Here is a 21,409-nt window from a genome sequence, read left to right as displayed (position 1 = left end):
CAGTATTTAAGTTTATCTTTGGCTTTTAAGTCGAGAACAGTGCAAACGCCAGGCTCCTTCAATTTAAAACCATAAAAAACCTTTGTCTTCACAAATAAAAATATTTGTATATTACAAAAACATTTACTTTAAAAAGTGGCAGGGTTTCATACCTTTCTTTGGAAGTCAGCCATCACCTACACCAGAACGACAACAACTGACATCAGGGTTTGTTCACGGTCAACATAATAAACAGCCCTTACAAAAATTAACCATGGTTTTACTACAGTTAAAACAACAACAACAAAAAAAAACATGGTTACTATAGTTAAACCATGGTAACCACAAAATAACTATGGTTTTGACAACCATGGTTAGTGTAAACTATATGGTTTTGCTGATAGTAATCAATACATTAAAAAAAAAAATTGTAACAGATTTATAATAATTTAACTAAATGTGTAAAGCAAAGTAAAACAGAACTGTTACTTACTTTTTAGCATTGTGCCCAAAGTATACACAAATTAAATAAACATTGTCCCAACTTTAAACCACCACAAAGAATTAATAAAATGGCAAACTAAAATAACCGGATAACGTTTATTTTCCTAATAAACTTTAACGCTGAAAAGATTTCACATCCAAAAATGATATGATATCTCACTAGATCTCTCTCATGTCAGGAAAAATGACTCAGTCCGTTACTCAAAACTTTGTTGTGGGTTAAGCCACAGTGCAGATGCTGAGATGAATGAGAAAATATGCATACAGGAGACAAAGTAATTTAAAAATAAAATAAAGATAGTTGCGTTCTTGACAGTTTGTCAGACTTCGTCAATAGTCAGACTAACTCTGTCTAACTTCATCTAACTAGAAGCAAATCTAGCAGATATATCATACCAAACACATACAGTGACATTTGCTGTTTCACAACATTCTCGTGATATTAAATAAAAACCTTGAGATTGAGACCCAAATTAGCATTTAAAGACAAACAGCACCAACATAAGATTTAAACAATAGAAAGAAAGTCATATAGAATAACTAGATCAAATCAAGCGAATATTTAACTAACATACTCTCAATATATGTTGCAAAAACTAGTAAAGAAAAAAAATTAAATGCAACATAAATGCATGTTTCTACTCAGATCAATTAAAAGGAATCATACCATACGTTATATTTTCCCTTAGCACCCAACGTCTTTTGCGTCTTTTCCATTGTCCAATCAAAATGAGGGGAGAGGCGGTCACTCATGTCTCCTGCATGTTTGTATGTTTACATATAAATGTTTGGCCAAGCACTCTCAAAAATATATCAGAAACTGAATGAAGCTTGCAGTTGTTTCTGGGAAAAACTCTTGTCACAATGCTGGCATGCTAAATGGCTTTTATGCACTGTGAGTTTTCTTGTGCCGGAAAAGGTTCGATTGGAAGGTGAAACTCTTTTCACACTGTTGACACGTGTAAGGTTTCTCTCCGGTGTGAATCCTTGAATGTTTCTTAAGGTTACCTGAAGATGTAAAACTCTTTTCACACTCATGGCACACAAAAGGTTTCTCTCCAGTGTGAATTCTTATGTGTAAATTAAGGTCAGCATTTAATGTGAAACTCTTTCCACACAGATGGCATGTGAACGGTCTCTCTTCGCAGTGAAATTTCATGTGTGTCTTAAGGCTACCTAGACATGTAAAACTCCTTTCACACTGGGAGCATTTGTAAGGTTTCACTCCAGTGTGATTTCTCATGTGAGTCTCAAGTTTACTTTTATTAGTGTAACGCTTTTCACAGTTTTGGCATATAAATGGTTTCTCTCCGGAGTGAATTCTCATGTGTAAATTAAGGCCAGATTTTGATGTTAAACTCTTTCCACACAGACGACATGTGAATGGTTTCTCTCCAGTGTGAATCATCATGTGTGCTTCAAGGTGAGCCCTCCTTCTGAAACTCTTTCCACAGTGTTGACATGTGAAAGGTTTCTCCTCACTGTGAGTCCTCTTGTGATCTGCAGGGCGTTCTTCTTCACTGAAACTATTTTCACACTTTATGTCTTCTGTCTTCAGAGTTTCTTTCTGTGAAACATTATGGTTTATTTTTACAATCGGATGTTTCTCATCCACTTCAGCTTGACTCTCCTTTTTCACTTCCATCATATCTAAAATGAAGACAGTAAATAGTTCATATTGATAAATCAGAGTGATAAAACACATTTGAGATTGACAGAAGCAACATGCCATGTATCTGTGTGTTATCTTCAATGTGAAGTACATTATGTCATTTCTATTTTTAATATCTGCTCTTGTAGTTTAAGTGTAGTAGAGCATTGCATGGATATCACAGTCATTCAATCCACTGAAGGTTGCTTTTGGATAAAACTCTTTACCTGATGTTTCAATCTAATTCTACTGAATCTATTATAGATGCAGAATGTTATCATCTCATGGATTTTAGTTTATTTCCCCTCATGTTTCTCAATGTTTTTATGATTATTCCTCAACCATCAATAATGAAGATTGAAAATAGACACCAACCTATTTGTTCCTCAGTATCTTCATCCTTTATTCTGCATGGTTGTGGATCTGTCATCTTCTCAAGCTCCTCTTTCACCAGCATCAACATTATGTCATGAAGATTTCAGTTGTCACACATGGAGTGATTTCTCTGTGTGTTTGACTCCAGCATTTATTGGTGGATTGATATAAGAGCAGCTTCACTGAAGGTCTTAATCACTGTGTGGGTGTGGCTGAAGATTTTAAAAAGGCTTTGTCAGTAAAGCATTCATGGAGGTAGGGGTGCACCGAAATTTCTGCAGAAAGAAAATGGCATTATAGGTTTCAGGCCAAAATAAAATAACCTGCCAAAAACGCATGAATATCGCCCCCAATCCTTGAGCAAGACTTATTTTTGTAAATCATGTGGTTTTATTGATTAGAAATAAATGAATACATAATTTACATTACATTATTTTTTACATTTAAATACATAATTCTGCAAGACGTTTTAGATTTAGAATGCATGTAAAGCAGCTCTTTCTAAGATGTTTTTACACACCAGATGTATTCCAGATCTCCAGATATAGATATCTTACATCTTGTGCTTATCTGGGTAAACAGGATTTTGACAACTATGGTTTTTAAAAACCATGGTTATAATTAGGGGTGGGCCGATACGATATTTGGTATCGATATTAGTCCGATATTTGCGAAAATGGCCGGATCGAATATCGAAGAGGGCGGGGAGTACAATCCGATCCAATACCAACACAAACCTTGTCATGGCAACTTGGGGTAAAGCGCGACTTGCTGAGCAACATGAATTTGCACAAAGTTGCACTTTAAATTGTCCAAAGTTACACCTTAACATTTTGAATTGTTTTGCTGACTAACTAAAAATGTTGCCTTTAGTCTGTTTGAAACATTTAAATAAAAATGAAGCAGCAGTATTGCACAATGTTTCATTGAGTCTTGAATTAATTTGTTGCACAGTAAAATGTTTGAGTTTTGTAGCACTGTTCAAGCTTTTTGTACGGCTAACAAATGTGTTATTTGCTTAATTGATTAAAATGGCGATAGAGATGGTATTGGATCGGTATCGGTATCGACAGATACTCAAAGTTGTGGTATCGAGATCGGTATCAGACATGAAAAAGTGGTATCGGCCCAGCCCTAGTTATAATGTAGTAAAACCATAGTTTTGCTGATAGTAATCAATACACAAAAAAACAACAACATGGTTACTACACTTTTACTACAATAAAACCATGGTTAATTTTCCTAAGGACCAGGGGCGGATCTACCGGGGTGGCACGGGGTGGCAGTTGCCACCCTAAATAAAAGCATTGCCACCCCATATGTAGGGCTGCAACAACGAATCGATTAAATCGATAAAAATCGATTACTAAAAGTGTTGGCAACGAATTTTATAATCGATTCATTGTGTTTCGTGACGCAGAGACGTTTAATAAAAAAAAAGGAAAAACTTCAGTTAAGCGCGGAGCGGAGTGAACACACTCGCACTGCGTTCCAAACCGTCTAATTCCATACTATATAGTAGGCAAAGAGTACGAGAAGTAGTGCTTTTCGCCTACTATATAGTATGGAAGTATGCGGTTTGGGACGGAGCGTCGGTCTCTCTCGCGCACTGTTGCTTGCAGAGTTCGGCGCCTCATAGAGCGGAGATAAGACAGGGCGGTGGAGAAAAGATAAAAAAACAGCAAAGGTAAAGGTAAAACCACATGTCAGTGTTTTACTCCTCCCAAACGTAAGCGCGTCACCTGGAAGTTATAGACGGCAAAGAGGTAATCAAACAAAGACGACACGCTTATGCTTTATGGGGCGACGACAGCGAGTAAAAAAAGTTTCTAGAACGAATAAAAAACTCCAATGATATTAAACAAAGAAATAAAACGTTGAGAGAGAGTGTATGAACGCTTTTCCCCGTCATGGACCTGTATGTTAAATCATCGCGCCGTCACTCTCCTGCTGTTCTGTACTGCGCGCTCCAGCTCATGCCGAGCAAGGAGACGCGCGTGCCCGGCCCAACATACAGTACAACATACAGTAAGTGCCGCCTTTTGTTGCATAAACATCGTCGTACATTTTTTTAGGCGAAGTAATGAATGATGTATTTGCATTTTGCGCGGGAGTAGAAGACGCAGTTTCCGTTTTCACAAGACGCATTTATGTGGCCAAATGTAAATGGAACAGTTTTAACAAATGAGATAGCTATCCGATCAGAGAAAACACATAAAGTCAAATATAAGGTACAAAGCTGTCACTGGGGCAGTACCCTTTATAAAAGGTCCTAATATGTGCCATTTAGGTACAAATATGTATCTTTGAACTGCCAATATGTACTTTTGAAGTACTAATATGGACTTTTTGGGTACAAATGTGTACCTTTTTGAAAGGGTACTGTCCAGTGACAACTTTTGTACCTTTATTTCTGAGAGTGTACTCATATACTATCTTTTTGATCCCATCAAGAGAGGCTTCTTGATTGGAAATGCATCGTAAAAAAGTCTATATATTTGGCAGATGTAAAACATACCTGTGTATTTTTTTGTGTTAGTCCATTTTTATTTTATTTTTTTTATTATTGTAACAGCTCAGGTGTGTTCAAGGAGCAACATGTTTGTGCAATTTCTAAAGATTTTAGTTCTGTTTTGAATAAGGAGTTGGAAATGAATGCTTTATTTGTTTTTTGTCCGATTCATCGATTAATCGAACAAATAATCGACAGATTAATCGATTATTAAAATAATCGTTAGTTGCAGCTAGGGCTGGGCGATAATTCGATAACGATAATTTTACCGATATAAACTTTTTCGATAAAACGATAAGGACAGTTCGATAAGTGATCGATAATGTTTAAGCACTGTGCGTAATGTTGCGCGAGCACTTCCGGATGCGGCACGCGCTCTTGGTTTACAATCACAGTGACAGTCAGACTTGAAGGAGTGGAAGATGAGGCAAGTTATTTATTTATTAGTAGAGACCTATGATTTTCGCGATGCGGATAACGCGGACGGAATCACAGAATCCAAATGCGCGGAAACATTTTCTTGTGTGTAATGTTGGACGCGCAAACAGGGTTCGTCAAACACAGCAGACACAGGTGCGTGCAGTATACTTTACTTTCATTCAGCGTCCGCCTTGCGCACGCACACGTCCGCCCAGCTTTAAAAGTATATTTACAGGACATTCACAAATTCAGGAAACTGAGGAAAAGCAGCAGATCCACCCCTGCAGTGAATATAGTGTTTGGGTATGTGCGCTCCCACAGCAAAGTGACACCCTTGACATCCATTTATCAGCGTGTATAGCTCGTATATGTATAACACACGCGTGATCACTGAACTAAGTTTTCTTTCTTGTTTAAGTGAACATAAACAGCTGTTACTCAGTATATTGAAACTTAAAGCGGTCTGTCTTGGGTCTTAAAGGGACAGTAGTCTGCTGCTTTTGTGTCAGAAATGTGTTGATTTCATAACAAATAGATTTACATTTAATACAGATGCATTAAAACAAGATTTTAGTTTTTGTATTTGTCATGTTCTGAATAAAAAGTAGTTTAAAACCATTATTAACTGTCTGGTTTTTACAATTTTCATTCAGGAGCAAAAATCTGCCTTTAAATTTGACAGGAGTAAAGATTTGTTATTTATCATGATAATTATCGATATCGACTGATATGGAAAACATTTTCTCGATAATTTTTTGAGTCATATCGCCCAGCCCTAGTTGCAGCCCTACCCATATGCCACCCCAGCACTGGTATCCTAATATATACCCGAGTAGGCTCTTTTAGCCAGAAAGGCAATGGAGTTTTCTCTGCGTGTGTTTAGGGGTGGGAGACACATATCTGACGATGATTGGTGTGTGTGTCTTAGAGGGGGTGGGACAACCACATAGCTGATGATGATTGGCTTAATTTCCATCGTTAGCCAACCAGAGGCAGCAGAGTTCATACACAAGCACGAACAGTCAGTCCCAGCAGAAAGTCTTTTACAGTATAAAAAGTCTGCGCAGTCTTGCCAACTTGGTGACTTTGTCGCTAGATTAAGAAACTTTTTTAGACCCCTTTAGCGACTTAATTAAAAAAGCGACACGGACAAATCTAGCGATCTTTTCTGGCGTGGTTGGAGACTTTTGAAAACTGCGGTGAAAGGATGCATCGCCCCATCCAAGGCACTCACATGCAGCTCGGTTCTCGCGCTGCAGTCCATCCCTTCCGAGTCGCATAAACCCGCAACAACAGAGCGATGACAAGTACAACGATCTCAAAACAAAGGTAGCAGACGCAAGCACAAAGTATAAAAAGCACAAACGTTACTTTTCCATCGTTGCGGTGAAAGGCAAGAATGTTTATGAATGTGCAACTTATGCCCATGAAGAAAGAGTCTCTTCACGTCTGTAGCAAGTAATTCTGATCTAATAAAGCACCTCACATCATCACATGCTGCCAAAACATTAGTGGTTTCTCTTTAGTGTCTTAAAATGATTAAGTTGAGCATCACATCAGCAAATCAGAGTACTGAATACGGTCATATTTTAAAGATAAATGTTGCTTCAGGATAAAATACAAAAATTAAACTGTGATTGTTTAATATTGCCTGAGGTAACGGTAGTTGCTTGGTAGTTATAACTGAACTGCAGGTTTGTGTAAGCAGTAAATATCTTTTAAGCAGTTCTTTCTAGCCCGTCATGTCTTATTAGCTACTGCAGCAATACAAAATATTCCATACGTGCATATGAAATCACTTGTTATGATATAGTCTAATGTTTTTATTTGTCTTCATTAAGGAGACAAAACTATTCAGTGTTGTGTATTTTTAGAAAGCTTGAAAGAACTTAATGTTGCATTTTCCAGGATACTATGAAAAAAAGGCTGATATCCATTTTTTTTAACCAAAAAGAATAGAAAAATCAAATACTATGGGAGTGGAAGGTACAAATAAAACAAAAAATATGTTGTGGAAGGGAAAGGAATAAATGAAGTCATGAAAGAAAGAAACATAGAAATGGATGGTGAAGAGCTAAAAGAAATGAAAAGACAGAAATCCATCATGAAGTGAGTGAAAGGATTAAAGAAGAGGGTTATGAGAGAAAGAGATGTGTGCCTTTCAAATATGTTTTACATTAATATAAACTAGGCAAACAGTCAGTGTTTTTAGATAATGGAAAAATGTATTAACTTAGTATTAAGACAAAGGGTGCTACAGTAGAGATGCTAAAGGTAGCTGCTTGGGTACTTATAGGAACATTTGTTGTTGCATTTTTTTATGTTCTAAAAATTTGAGGTCCAGTGTATACACCGAATATAGTATATACAGTATATAATTTCTTGTATCCACGACAACCATGCAAGGATGCTTACTTCATTGCCACCCCTCCTAGTTCTCATGCCACCCCCTTGCCACCCCAAAAATAATTTTCTAGATCCGCCCCTGCTAAGGACACAGACCCGATCGGCAAATATTCTTAAGCTAAATATGTTATTACAAGTAGTCAATAAACAAGTGGCGAAAACTAAACTTGTAATCTTACCCAGAAGTTAGCCTTCATCCTCCTTGTACCTGACTGTGATGCACAATCCTCATTGCCAAGAAAGTTTCATCAGTGTTATTCCTCTCTTGACCATTGAAATGCTTAATCCGCTCATTATTCCAGCTTTAAAAATCCACTTCACAGACACGGTGACGCTATCATCCTCATTGTGCTCATTGTGCAGAGTCTGCAAGAAAACTTTCAATATAACAGCAGAGCAAGACGGTCCATTCATTAGTGATGTGACGCTCTGCGCTGAGGCTTCTTCTTCTTCTTTTGATTTTATGTCGGGTTGCGAACCAACGTCATAGGTGCATACCGCCACCTACTGTGGTGGAGTGTAAAGAGATTGAACTAACAAAAAAAACAGCACTTAGGCTGAATCTCACATAGATATGTATATAAAGGCTAGATGGCTCAAGGCGGAGTCAGCTGTGTCGTCACTTGGCGGCCATCTTAGGTCAGTGCTGCCATAGTGCTGCTCCCTGCTGCTGTGGACGGAAGGTGAGTGACATACGCCAACTAAAATGCTCGTAACTTGCTGAATTCTTGACGGATTTATAAACGGTTTGGTTTTTTACAAACGTTATTAACGTGGCTATAATTATGGATGCTTTAACATGTTTCATGAATTTTTTATTTATTTTTAGTATACGTATTCAGTGTCATAGGTACATCTTTGACGTTTATAACAAACCAATCCGTTTGAAAATCGGTAAAAAATTAAGCAAGTTATGGTCATTTAAAAGTACCTGCATCATTAAAACTCAATGCTACGAGTGAGCGAGCGCCCTGTCCTAAGATGGCCGCCAAAATGCGGACGTTCAACTCAATTGGCCATCAGCGCGGACGAGCCATCTAGCCTTTATATACATATCTATGGAATCTCAAACCGCCTACTTCCGTAGCGCTACTTTACGTACTATATAGTATGGAAGTAGGCGGTTTGGGATTCAGCCCGAGGCTTTGAAGCTTGTATAAAACAAACGATACATCTCTACTTCTTCTTTATTGTTTTTGGCGGTTGGCAAACCAGCTTTTGGTGCATTTCCGCCACCTACTGGGATGGAGTGTGAATACCTAGGGTGATGGCAAGGAAAACTACTATATATGTACAAAAAATATATAATAATAATAATAAATAAATAAATGAAATAAAAAATAAACACTTCTTTGTGTAACACCTTAAATTCTGTGTATCAACCGTGTATCTCTCAAATATTTAAATAATATAGGGTACACTTTTGGTTCTACCTGTGCACTCTGAAATAAATCTTTTATTGCTAACTGAACTCTCAGTTCCTTTGGTTCATCCACAAGTTGAACTCGTTCATTATTATACCATTGACAGTGAACCAGCACATGCTCCACTGTTTCTGACACTCCACAATGGATGCATCCATCTGTTTCACTTTGACCTAACATGTGTAAATAATAATTTAATCTGGTGTGCCCTATGCGTAGCCTCAAGATAATTGTAGCTTTCTTTTGGATCAACGAAACATCTCACAGCGTTGTACCGGAGCTTGATTCGTTTTGCAATAACCACCCTGCTAAAAAAACAATAGACACCATCACAGAAATTCTAATGGTTTTATTGGTTTTATTAGGAATTTTATTGGTTCTAATGGAATATGGCCCAAAACCCACTACAGTGTATTGGTTTTTGTTGGTCTCTAATGGTATGTATTGGTTCTATGTATTGGTTCTAATGGTTCTATATATTGGTTTTAATGGAATATGTATTGGTTCTAATGAAGTATGGCCCAAAACACACTACAGTGTAGTGGTTTTAATGGTAAAAGCTAATGGTTTCTATTGGTATTTTAATGAAAACCATTAGAATTTTCTGTAATGGTTTTATTGTTTTTTTCAGCAGGGCACGTGATCAGTGACTTCCTTTTTGCTCTCAACCACGTGACTGATTCGTAATTTGGTTCAAAAGTGTGCAGGTTTTGAGTATCATGCACTTCGGTAGATCACAAGCACGTTCATCACCCAGTTCACAAGCACTTCACAATTGAATAATATAATTATTTTATTTTATTATTTTATAATATAATTATTTTATTTTAATTATATATGCCTACATGAGCCTTGCCTATGAACTCATAGGCTTAGGACTAAGTCTAAAGTTTATGTAGCATGTATTGATCAAAGCAGATTCATACAAAAGTTTCTATAAATTAATTTGTCCCATTTATTATTTTTTTCTTAAATTCATTAATAATTGTTTTCACATATTGTAAGTACTGCAGCAAATGAGCATGAATATTGGGATTGGGGGGGTGTATGCATGATAAAGCATTTTATGTATATTGAAAATATAAAAATACTAGTAGTTAAATTGTATTTTGTTTTCTTTTCTTTTTGTAAGATAATTTAGTTTGTAAAAAAAGAATGTTTGTTTGTTATTTTTGCCTGGTCTGCCCCTGACGACAAACCCTTCATTTTATAAAATAAAGTTTTCTTGTATTTTTCGATATCTCTCTGGTTTTGAGACTTATTTCCTTCTTTCTGTTACGGTTGACCCCTAGCGGTCGTAACAATACAAATAAAAATAGAAATTACAATACAGTTGTTCTAATATCAGATAGCCTATTTTGTAATTTTAAATACATATCTGTATAGGCTACTGCCCATCCCTTTTTTGACAATAACCTAACAGTAAAAAAACACCCAATAGTGTTAATAGAGCAGTTAAGAGTCATCAGCCTTCATGAAATGCATTTGTTTCAGTCACATCATTGTTAATAGAGCTGTTGATGATCTTAAGTGCATTTGCTCACAAAATAAAATAACTCTCTTGTGACAAGTGTGCAAGTTTTAGTGTTTTGGTAGTTTATTTGCTCAGAAATATCATTTAAATATTAACATTTCACATTGACTGAACAGAAAAACTGGATAGAAATGCATTTCAGCTTGATTGCACACTTTAGATTTGTTTTATGAAATGTTGTTATATTGATAGATTGTCTCAGAAACAAATAAAAGGGATAGGTCATCGCCTACCCTCACCCTTAACCTATTTGAGTTTGTATTATTCCGTTGATCACAGAATAATGCATTTTTATAATAATTTATGGTAGCTAATGGTACCCAATGACTTCCATAGTTGGAAAAACATAAAAAACTTCTATTGTGTTCAACAGAATAAATAAACTCATACACAACCTGGTGATCACATATTTTTCTTTTCTTTTGATTCACAAAATATAAAAAGGAAACATTTTTAAAGAATTAAAACATACACATATTTTAGTTATTCAGTAACTGGGAAACATTTAAAAATAATAATTTTACTAATGTTTGAAAGCACCTGTACTAAATAACATTCAACATATATAATGCCGTATTTAAAACTGTTCAAAACAAAGAATGTAAGCCTTTGCCATAATCACTGTTTTGTTACGGAGAAGATTTTTAGCAATTTTTGCTGTGTCCAAGGCACATACCTTATTTTTAAGTAGCGAACAAATTATAAAAATGATCAGACATTTATTACACAGTATTGCTATTCTTGTGTTGCTCTATTTCTATTGTTTACCTCATTTGTAAGTCGCTTTGGACAAAAGCATCTGCTAGACTAAATATAAATGCATTGCTAAACACAAGCATCATCACTTTGAACATCAGATGATCTACAGGATCAACTGGAGACCAAAAATGTAGACATTTAAGTTAATATTTACTGAGAATGAAATTTTTTTTTAAAGATTGTTTAATTCGTGGCAGTAACCTCATGGAGAAAAAACACCCATGTTAATAGAGCTGTTAACAGAGCTGTCAGTCTTCATGAAATGTTTTTGTTTCAGATACATCAGTGTTAATGGAGCTGTTAATAAACCTCATTATTCCAGACTGATAGTTCTCATTTACACTCAATTCAGTATGGTGATTTCTTAAGTTATCATGTAAATTTGTTCACAAAGCAAATGTAATCCTGATGTAAATATTTGTAACTTTCTATATCTATCAAGGGTGAATTTTTTTTACAGTGTATATGAAAATAGACTGGACAGATTAAATCCTGTACACCTTAAAGTGAGGCTTGTTCGACTTCACGCGGCGCCGCAAGAATCGACAGCCTGATGACGTCAAAAACCGCGAGAGCGATTCGCGAAATCATACGGAGGAGTATGCTTTTAAATCGCTCTCGCGTAACTTTAACGTCATCCGGCTGTCGATTCTTGCGGCGCCGCGTGAAGTAGAACCAGCCTATTGAGACCTTTAGTGAAGCTCCTCCTACAACTAGTGATGGGAGAAACGAAGCTTTTCAAAGCTTCGAACAGTTGAACCAATTGCTTCGAAAAGTGATTCAGTTTTTAGAGGCGTTCGAAACACCACGCTGGCGACACCTATTGGTTAAAATAGTTTTACACTTTTTACAAAATAATTTTTATTAAAATATGATTATAAAAATATTTAACTTAATTAAGACATCATTAAAAGTGTATGTTTTTTTGTTTTATTTAGGGCAAACAGATCATTAAAACTAAGTCCCCTTTTAAATATGCACATTTCTGTCATTAAATCTGTCTATAAACAAAAAGTAGACAAAATTGTAGTGTTATTAGTCAGAAGGATAAATGTTTTATGAACTTGAATAATAAAACTGACCCGAGTCACCTAACCATGTTAGACACTGGCCATGTGATCAACTCCCCCTAGTGGTGAACCATCGGATTTTTGAAACGTTTCGAAAAAGTTATGACGTAATGAAGCCGCGTTTGCTAAAATCACGTGACTTTGGCCAGTTTGAAACCTGAAACACGCTCCGAACCAATGATTCGAAACAAAAGATTCGTAAAGGTTTCGAAGCCTCATGAAGCGTGCTTCGACAGCGACCATCACTACACCAATCTACCAATAAATGCTGGAGTCAAACACACAGAGAAAACTGAAATCTTCATGACATAATGTTGATGCTGGTGAAAGAGGAGCTTGAGAAGATGACAAATCCACAACCATGCAGAATAAAGGATGAAGATACCGAGGAACAAATAGGTTGGTGGCTATTTTTCAATCTTTATTATTGATGGTTGAGGAATAATCATAAAAACATTGAGAAACATGAGGGGAAAATAAACTTAAATCCATGAGATCATTAATTAATAAGATGACGTTCTGCATCTAAAATAGATTCATTAGAATTAGATAAAGAGAAACTCAGGTAAAGAGTTTTATCCAAAGCAACCATCAGTGAATTGAATGACTGTGATCTCCATGCAATGCTCTACTAGAGTTAAACTACAAGAGCAGACATTTCTATTAAATGGTAATGTACTCAACCATTAAAGATAACACATAACAGATACATGACATGTTGCTTTTGTCAAACAATCTCAAATGTGTTTTGTCACTTTGGTTTATTAGTTTTAACAATTTACTGTCTTTATTTTAGATATGATAGAAGTGAAAAAGGAGAGTCAAGCTGAAGTGGATGAGAAACATGAGATTGTAAAAATAAACCATAATGTTTCAGAAATAGGAACTCTTAGAAGAGAAGACATAAAGTGTGAAAAGAGTTTCAGTGAAGATGAACGCCCTGCAGATCACAAGAGGACTCACAGTGAGGAGAAACCTTTCACATGTCAACAGTGTGGAAAGAGTTTCAGAAGAAAAGATAACCTTAAAGCACACATGAGGATTCACACTGGAGAGAAACCTTACACATGTCAACAGTGTGGAAAGAGTTTCACCTTTCAAACGAACCTTAACCGCCACATGAAAACTCACAGTGGGGAAAAGCCACACGCATGCCATCACTGTGACAAGGGTTTCATAGATAGAAGTCAACTTAAGAAACACATAAGAGTTCACACTGGAGAGAAACCTTTAACATGTCCACAGTGTGGAAAGAGTTTCAGATATAAAAGTAAACTTGAGACTCACCTGAAAAGTCACACTGGAGAGAAATCACACTTGTGCCATGAGTGTGGAAACAGTTTTACAGCTGCAGGTAACCTTAAGTATCATTCAAGAATTCACACTGGAGAGAAACCATACACGTGTCAACAGTGTGGAAAGAGTTTTATATGTTCAAGTGACCTTACGAGACACACAAGAATTCACACCGGAGAGAAACCACACGCATGCCATGAGTGTGGAAGCAGTTTTACAACTGCAGGTAACCTTAAGAAACATTCAAGAATTCACACTGGAGAAAAACCGTTCACATGTCAACACTGTGAAAAGGGTTTTACATGTTCAAGTGACCTTACAAAACACGTAAGAATTCACACTGGAGAGAAACCACATGCATGCCATGAGTGTGGAAACAGTTTTACAACTGCAAGTAACCTTAAGATTCACATGAGAATTCACACTGGAGAGAAACCTTACACCTGTCAACAGTGTGGAAAGAGATTCATAAATACAAGTAACCTTAAGAGACATGCAAGAATTTACCACGTAGAGAAACCTCACACGTGTCTTTGGTGTGAAGAGACTTTCAGTAATCAAAGTAGACTTGAGACACACATGAGACTTCACACTGTAGTGAAACCATTTGCTCACGGTCAAACGTGACTTCACAGTAAACAAACATGATGGACAACGGTCATAAAGAAATGTCATTAATACTGTTGACTGTATTTTATATCTCCGATGTCCATCTCACTTTGGACTGTGCCTGCTGCGCCAATACTGTAGTTGTTATGGTTCGTCTTTTATCAGCTCGCTTTCTGATTGGTTATTATTTTGTTTCACATGAGTACAGCGTGAGTGTGTGTTGGTCCTAAAGGTTCGCCCCACATAACAGGTTTTCTGTTCGTATATATTTAACATGTTGAATATTTCTGATTTGCGACGGGAACGCCTCCGCCATGTTTCCGAGCAGATTTAGACGCTCTTCACTTTTTTAAAATATGTTCATTTTCCTGCTCCCCTAGAGTTAACATTTGATTCTTGAAATCCATTCAGCTGATCTCCAGGTCTGGCGCTAGCACTTTTAGCATAGCTTAGCACAATCCATTGAATCTGATTGGACCATTAGCATTGCGCTAAAAAATAACCAAAGAGTTTCAATATTTTTCCTATTTAAAACTTGACTCTTCTGTAGTTACATCGTGGACTAAGACCGACAGAAAATTAAATGCTGCGATTTTCAAGGCAGATGTGGGTATGAACTATACTCTCATACTGGCGTAATAATCAAGGCTGATATTACTATTATTATTAGTGATATTACGCACTGCCCGAAAATAGTCCCCTTGGTTACTTTCAATAGCAGGGGACTATTTTTTGGGCAATACTTGTATCACTACATAGTGCACTATATCGGGTGTCGGCTGAGTGAACAACTTCAACTTACATTCGTCACTACTTTTGACCCACAATGCACTCTGATTTTGAGGGTACATTTGTTGTACACTCGCTCACTCATATTTCTCACGATGCAAGGGAAGACAAACGCATAAGTGGAATCAGCTAAAGGATACTGACAGTAAACACCAAAGATTTATGTTAATACACATTTTTTTAATTCTTGTTGTCAGTTATTTTCTACTTTTTTGTAATATCTTTTATTTAAAATACAATACACATTTTTATTATTTAATACATAAACAACAGTAAATAACTATAACAAGCAGTTGTTTTTTTCTCTTTATTATTAACTAATACAATAAACATGACAAATGATGTGACAAACAGTAAGAAAGTAAACTTTACAGTTTTCACAGTATAATCAATAAAGCCACACAGGTGTAAGGGTTTATGACAAATAGAGACAGAGCGCAGTTATGCAAATTTGAAAACCACTACCATTGGGGTGGAAACAATCCAACCGTCTCCATTGACTTTGTATTGCGAGAGGCCGCCTCCTTGCCATTTCTGGCTTATAACAAAAACAGAATAATGCCTAAAAGCTGTTGTGTGACAATATGTACAGCTAACAAGCCAAAGAACCCAGAAATAAGTTTTTATAAGCTGTCGAGCCGTAAAACCCAGTCTTTAAGGAGAAAATAGTGGATTGCCGACTACGTTTCCCCCTAGTGGACGCAGTTTTACTAATACAAGTACTATGAAAAGTTGCCTGTTTCCACTTTTGTGTCTTTAAACGCTCGCTTTTTGAGGTCGACAGCTTATAAAAACTTAAAAAAATCTAAACTCTTTGGTTATTTTTAGCTCTATGTTAATGGTCTAATCGGATTCAATTGATTGTGCTAAGCCGTGCTAAAACTGCTAGCGGCAGACCCAGAGATCAGCTCACCACTGGATTCCAAAACGGTAAGAAGCAAATGTTTAACTCTGGGGAGTGGAAAATTAGCATTTTTCAAAAAAAGTGGAATGTCCCTTTAACACACCACGCACCACAGGAAAACGTATAAGATAATCGGTCTTATCTCGGTTATCTTTTGGTGTGTTTCAAGCTTTAGTTTGTCATATATTTACTTTAGGAGAATCAGAGACTGTTGAGATTCTCTTCAAAGTATTTTATTAAAGAATTGTGTTATAAAGCTCTAGAACACAATACTGGTCATGAGGTGTACACCTGCATTGGCAAAATGATAATGACAAAGACCAATGACCCCGTTATGAGTTTTTCCGGTGAAGCACCTGTGTTGCACCTGTGTAGAACCAAATAGGGGCCATATAGCACCACACATGGTTCTACATAGCACTATATGGTTCTACACAGGTGCTTCACCGGTGCTATATGGCACTAAAAATGGTTCTTCTATGATTATGAGCAAAGAACCACTTTTGGTGCTATATAGCAGCGTTTGTTTTTAGAGTGTATAATACCCCAGTTTAATAGCCCAAACTGCGTGTTCTGTGCCTGTATCTTTGCAACCTTTAAGTTCTCTACACTCATTGCTGGTAAAACACAGTGCCTTTGTTTTCTAGCGCATCATACAGCTTGCTATTCTTACCAAGGTCACACATCCAGGCCTAGCTGTGGAAAAACATGTGAAAGCTACAGAGAGATAACCCAATTCATTTAGAAATTAAACGTATAACACATTAAAAGTACACCATATAAAACATTTATAATGATAAAACACTAAATATTTCTCTGCCATAAGTTGTGAACTGCTTGTGGAAAGAGTTTTTCAGGGGTTGGAAATCCACAACATTTCATACATTTTGACATAGTACAGTTACTTGAGTAGTGAGTAAAAGTACTTCTCTGGGAAATTTTAAAACAGAAATTTGATGCGTGAGGGTGTATGAGAGAGACATTCCAACAAAGTTAATGTTTACAACAGTCAATTTAAAAGTACACAAAAAAACCTCTCTATTAATATGCTTGGACACACAGCTCTGTGAACAGCCAGCCTTTTTTGCAATGACCTCTTTTTAGATATTGATTTTGGGATTTTCCTTAGTTGTCAGTTATAATAATCAAAATTAAAAGAAATAAACATTTGAAATATATCAGCCTGTGTGTAATGAATGAATATAATATACAAGTTTCACCTTTTGAATGGAATTACTGAAATAAATCAACTTTTTGATTATATTCCAATTATATGACTAGCACCTGTATGTGGTTAATTTAAATAAGTTAAATACATTCAGATAGTGATGTAATATTGACAATCCTGCAGTGATACTGTAAAATTGTTAAGTTACTGTTAAAAGTAAGGCAACACACAGATGGTTGTTTTGATATAATTTATTTTTGTTTTCATTTACATTGTTAAATTTCAATACCTGACATATTTCATTTCATTTACATACAGGTTTTCCATTTAATAACATTCAATGCAGTATACATTTTCTTTAAATGTTTATTTGTGAGTGTGTTTTGCAGTTTAAAAGTAATTCATAAACAATCCATGTGCTATAAGTAAACAGACTGTATGCATAAAAATGATTCACTAGACTACAGTAATTAGTATTGGAAGACATGATTCAAAGATTATTTAGTAATAAAAGAACTCAGGTCCTTATCAAAAACTCTGGTCTAGTCTATAAGGTTGGATGACCATATCAACTTTGTATGAATGGGGCTCCTCAAATTCCTCAGAATAATTCCTCAAAATATCTTCAATCATGTTCATCAGAACAAAGAAATTTGTAACAACATTTTTGGGTGAACTTTAAATATAATGGTCTGAGAGTCACTAAATACAGTTTATTTTATTTTATGACTAAAAACAACTTCAACTTGATTACGCTTTAAAGTTGTTTTATAAAACATAATCTAAGAATTTTCATATGTTCAGATTCTCTTGAGATGAATATTTACACATTTGGCACTTACATTCTTAAATATAATCAATGTGGATTTATTTTTATCTTGATCTTATTAATCTAGGAATGAGTCTGATTTAATGCATATTTTTTACAAATTGGACAGATTAAATCTTGAAACAGATGCCTCCATGAATGTTTTCTTCTTCTTCTTTAGTGTTTTAATGGCGGGTGGCAACCAACTTATAGGAGCATTACTGCCACCGACTGGACTGGAGTGTGGATCAAGATATACATACTTGAAAAAACAAAAAAACCTTCTCTATATTCTCTTATTTAATTCACATTCTTTAATAAACTTAATAACATACTCATATATTTCTCCATATATGTTTTACTGACAAAGCCTCTTTAAAATCTTCAGCCACACCCACACAGTGATTGAGACCTTCAGTGAAGCTCCTCCTACAACAATCCACCAATAAATGCTGGAGTCAAACACACAGAGAAATCACTCCATGAGTGACAACTGAAATCTTCATGACATAATGTTGATGCTGGTGAAAGAGGAGCTTGAGAAGATGACAGATCCACAACCATGTAGAATAAAGGATGAAGATACTGAGCAACAAATAGGTTGGTGTCTATGTTATAATCTTTATTATTGATGGTTGAGGAATATTCATGAAAACATTGAGAGGAAAATAAACTTAAATCCATGAGATGATAACTTTCTGCATCTATAACAGATTCAGTAGAATTAGATTGAAACATCAGGTAAAGAGTTTTATCCAAAGCAACCTTCAATTAGCAATATGACATGTTGCTTTTGTTAAACAATCTCAAATGTGTTTTGTCACTCTGGTTTATCAATATGAACTATTTGCTGTATTTATTTTAGATATGATGGAAGTGAAAGAGGAGAGTCAAGCTGAAGTGGATGAGAAACATCAGATTGTAAAAATAAACCATAATGTTTCACAGAAAGAAACTCTGAAGACAGAAGACATAAAGTGTGAAAATAGTTTCAGTGAAGATGAACGCCCTGCAGATCACATGAGGATTCACACCGGAGAGAAACCTTACACATGTCAACAGTGTGGAAAGAGTTTCACCTTTCAATCGAACCTTAACCAGCACATAAAAACTCACAGTGAGGAAAAGCCTTTCACTTGTCAACAGTGTGGAAAGAGTTTCAGAGATAAAAGTAAACTTAAGACTCACCTGAGAATTCACACTGGATTGAAATCACATGTGTGCCATGAGTGTGAAAAGAGTTTTATATCTGCAAGTTACCTTAAGAAACATTCAAAAATTCACACTGGAGGGAAACCTTACACATGTCAACAGTGTGGAAAGAGTTTCACCTTTAAATCAAACCTTGGCCAGCACATGAAAACTCACACTGGAGAGAGACCTTACACATGTCTTCATTGTGGAAAGAGTTTTACATATGTGGGTACCCTTAAAAAGCATTTGATAGTTCACACCGGAGAAAGACCGTTCATGTGTCATCTGTGTGGGAAGAGTTTCACAGTTGAATTTACCCATGAAAGACTTTGAGAGAAACCTAATATGAAACCCATTGGCTGATGGGGCTGCAAAGCTCATGTGTGTTTTGAGTGTGAAATTACATGCAAAAATTCATACTCAAAAGAGATATTTTGTGTTTCGATTGTGAAAACAGTTCTGATGTGTCAAGCATTACTTTATTACTGCGCTTAAGGTCCTTTGGGGGTCTATATGACCCCAGACCCTCTTCAAATAGTCAAAAACATATGCAGTGTTATTTTTTTATTTAGTTATTCCATCACTGTTTCTATTTACATCAGATCATTTTAGAAGTATGTTTTTACTTGATTATTAATTACATGTGAAGTGATGATGACCCCAGTATAATAAAAGTTATTACTGTATGACCACCAAAAGGATTTGATTCTTATTAAATCTGTTCGGCACACAGAACACTGTTATCTTAGCGTTTATTGTTGTGTTTAAAAATAGCAATAAAAGTACTAATAAAAGTAAATAAAGTGCTAAACATGTTTATTTACTTATTTTAACACCGTTAAAAATGTCTGTAGAAATTACAGTATTATTGGAAGATGTTTGCCAGTAACTTACTGTAGATTTAAGTTTAGGTTATTTACTGGCAACAGTTTGTTTAAAGTTAAATGAACATTAACTATAAACAAGTCTTTGTCTTTACAGAATAAAACTATAAAATAAGATCATCATGCAAAGCATTCTGGTAACCAAAATCTGAAGGAAAAAACTGAAAAAGGTTTACACCACGTTCCAAATTATTATGAACATGCCATTTTTGTTGATTTTTCCAATACAGTCAGTAAGTTTACAAATTTTATTTTACCCTCAACATGAACATTTTTAGATAATGCATCCTTTTTTCCCAGAAAGATATTTTTTTCATACCCAAATTGTACTACAACTTGCTTAATCATTTGGAACAGCATATTTTGCATATTTTTCAAAGTATTAGAGTGTCTTTTAACATTTTAATTTCATTTACATAGAATAACATCTGTCAACTGTTGAGGGTAAAATAAAATTTGTAAACTTACTGACTGTATTGGAAAAATCAACAAAAATGGCATGTTCATAATAATTTGGAACGCAGTGTGCTCTTTCCCCATTTAATAGTTATACGTTTTTATCTGCTTAGAAAATCACCATATTTTATTTTTGTGTCACCATACTTACTTGTTTAACTATCATATAACAGTCTTTAAATAGGGAAAACATGCAAGTGTTTTGTGGCTTCTAAATTCATCCCTGTTTGGATCCTAATGAATAAATGGTGCTAGGCTAAATGCTAACATTCACGACGCATTGTACATCGATTAAGGGAATCATTAAGAAAAGAGAGGTATGTATTAATTTGTCTAAATTGAGGGAAAAACATAGTAAATAGTTTCACTTAATTCAGTATTCAGTGATTTCTTAAGCTATCATGTAAATTTACTCACAAAGCAAATGTGAGCCTGATGTAAATATTTGTAATTTTCTATATTTACTAAAGATGAATGTATGATAAAATGTTTTATTTTGTATGTATAGCTACTTTCCTATATTAGAGTTTTTATTGTGATGTGCATGTGAAAAATGTGTCTAAAATCATTTTGGGTTGTTGAATGTTAGGTGATTGTTAAAAACTTTGTTTTGCATTGGCCAAAAGAGACTTTAATCCAATAAAATTTTCCTAGGGAGGGTTTGCTT

The 21,409-nt window shown here is 35.5% G+C and overlaps 2 protein-coding genes and 1 pseudogene across 2 annotated transcripts; 2 read left to right on the top strand and 1 right to left on the bottom strand.

The window, feature by feature from the left end:
* Window positions 1-417: 417 nt before the first annotated feature.
* LOC135769033 (uncharacterized) lies at window positions 418-2,130 on the bottom strand. The gene has a single exon (XM_065278397.2). It carries the CDS (start codon window positions 2,126-2,128, stop codon window positions 1,370-1,372), a length of 759 nt encoding a protein of 252 aa, XP_065134469.2. The 5' UTR covers window positions 2,129-2,130; the 3' UTR covers window positions 418-1,369.
* Window positions 2,131-12,921: 10,791 nt separating this feature from the next.
* LOC135769021 (uncharacterized) lies at window positions 12,922-14,984 on the top strand. The gene is made up of 2 exons (XM_065278386.1): window positions 12,922-13,033; window positions 13,431-14,984. Exons 1-2 carry the CDS (start codon window positions 12,946-12,948, stop codon window positions 14,555-14,557), a joined length of 1,215 nt encoding a protein of 404 aa, XP_065134458.1. The 5' UTR covers window positions 12,922-12,945; the 3' UTR covers window positions 14,558-14,984.
* Window positions 14,985-18,396: 3,412 nt separating this feature from the next.
* LOC141281915 (uncharacterized) lies at window positions 18,397-20,143 on the top strand (annotated as a pseudogene).
* Window positions 20,144-21,409: the final 1,266 nt, after the last annotated feature.

Source organism: Paramisgurnus dabryanus, chromosome 3 (genome assembly GCF_030506205.2).
Source record: "Paramisgurnus dabryanus chromosome 3, PD_genome_1.1, whole genome shotgun sequence".
NCBI lineage: Eukaryota > Metazoa > Chordata > Actinopteri > Cypriniformes > Cobitidae > Paramisgurnus > Paramisgurnus dabryanus.
The sequence above is the reverse complement of the archived record's forward strand: the minus strand, read 5'-3'. Positions and strand labels throughout refer to the sequence as shown.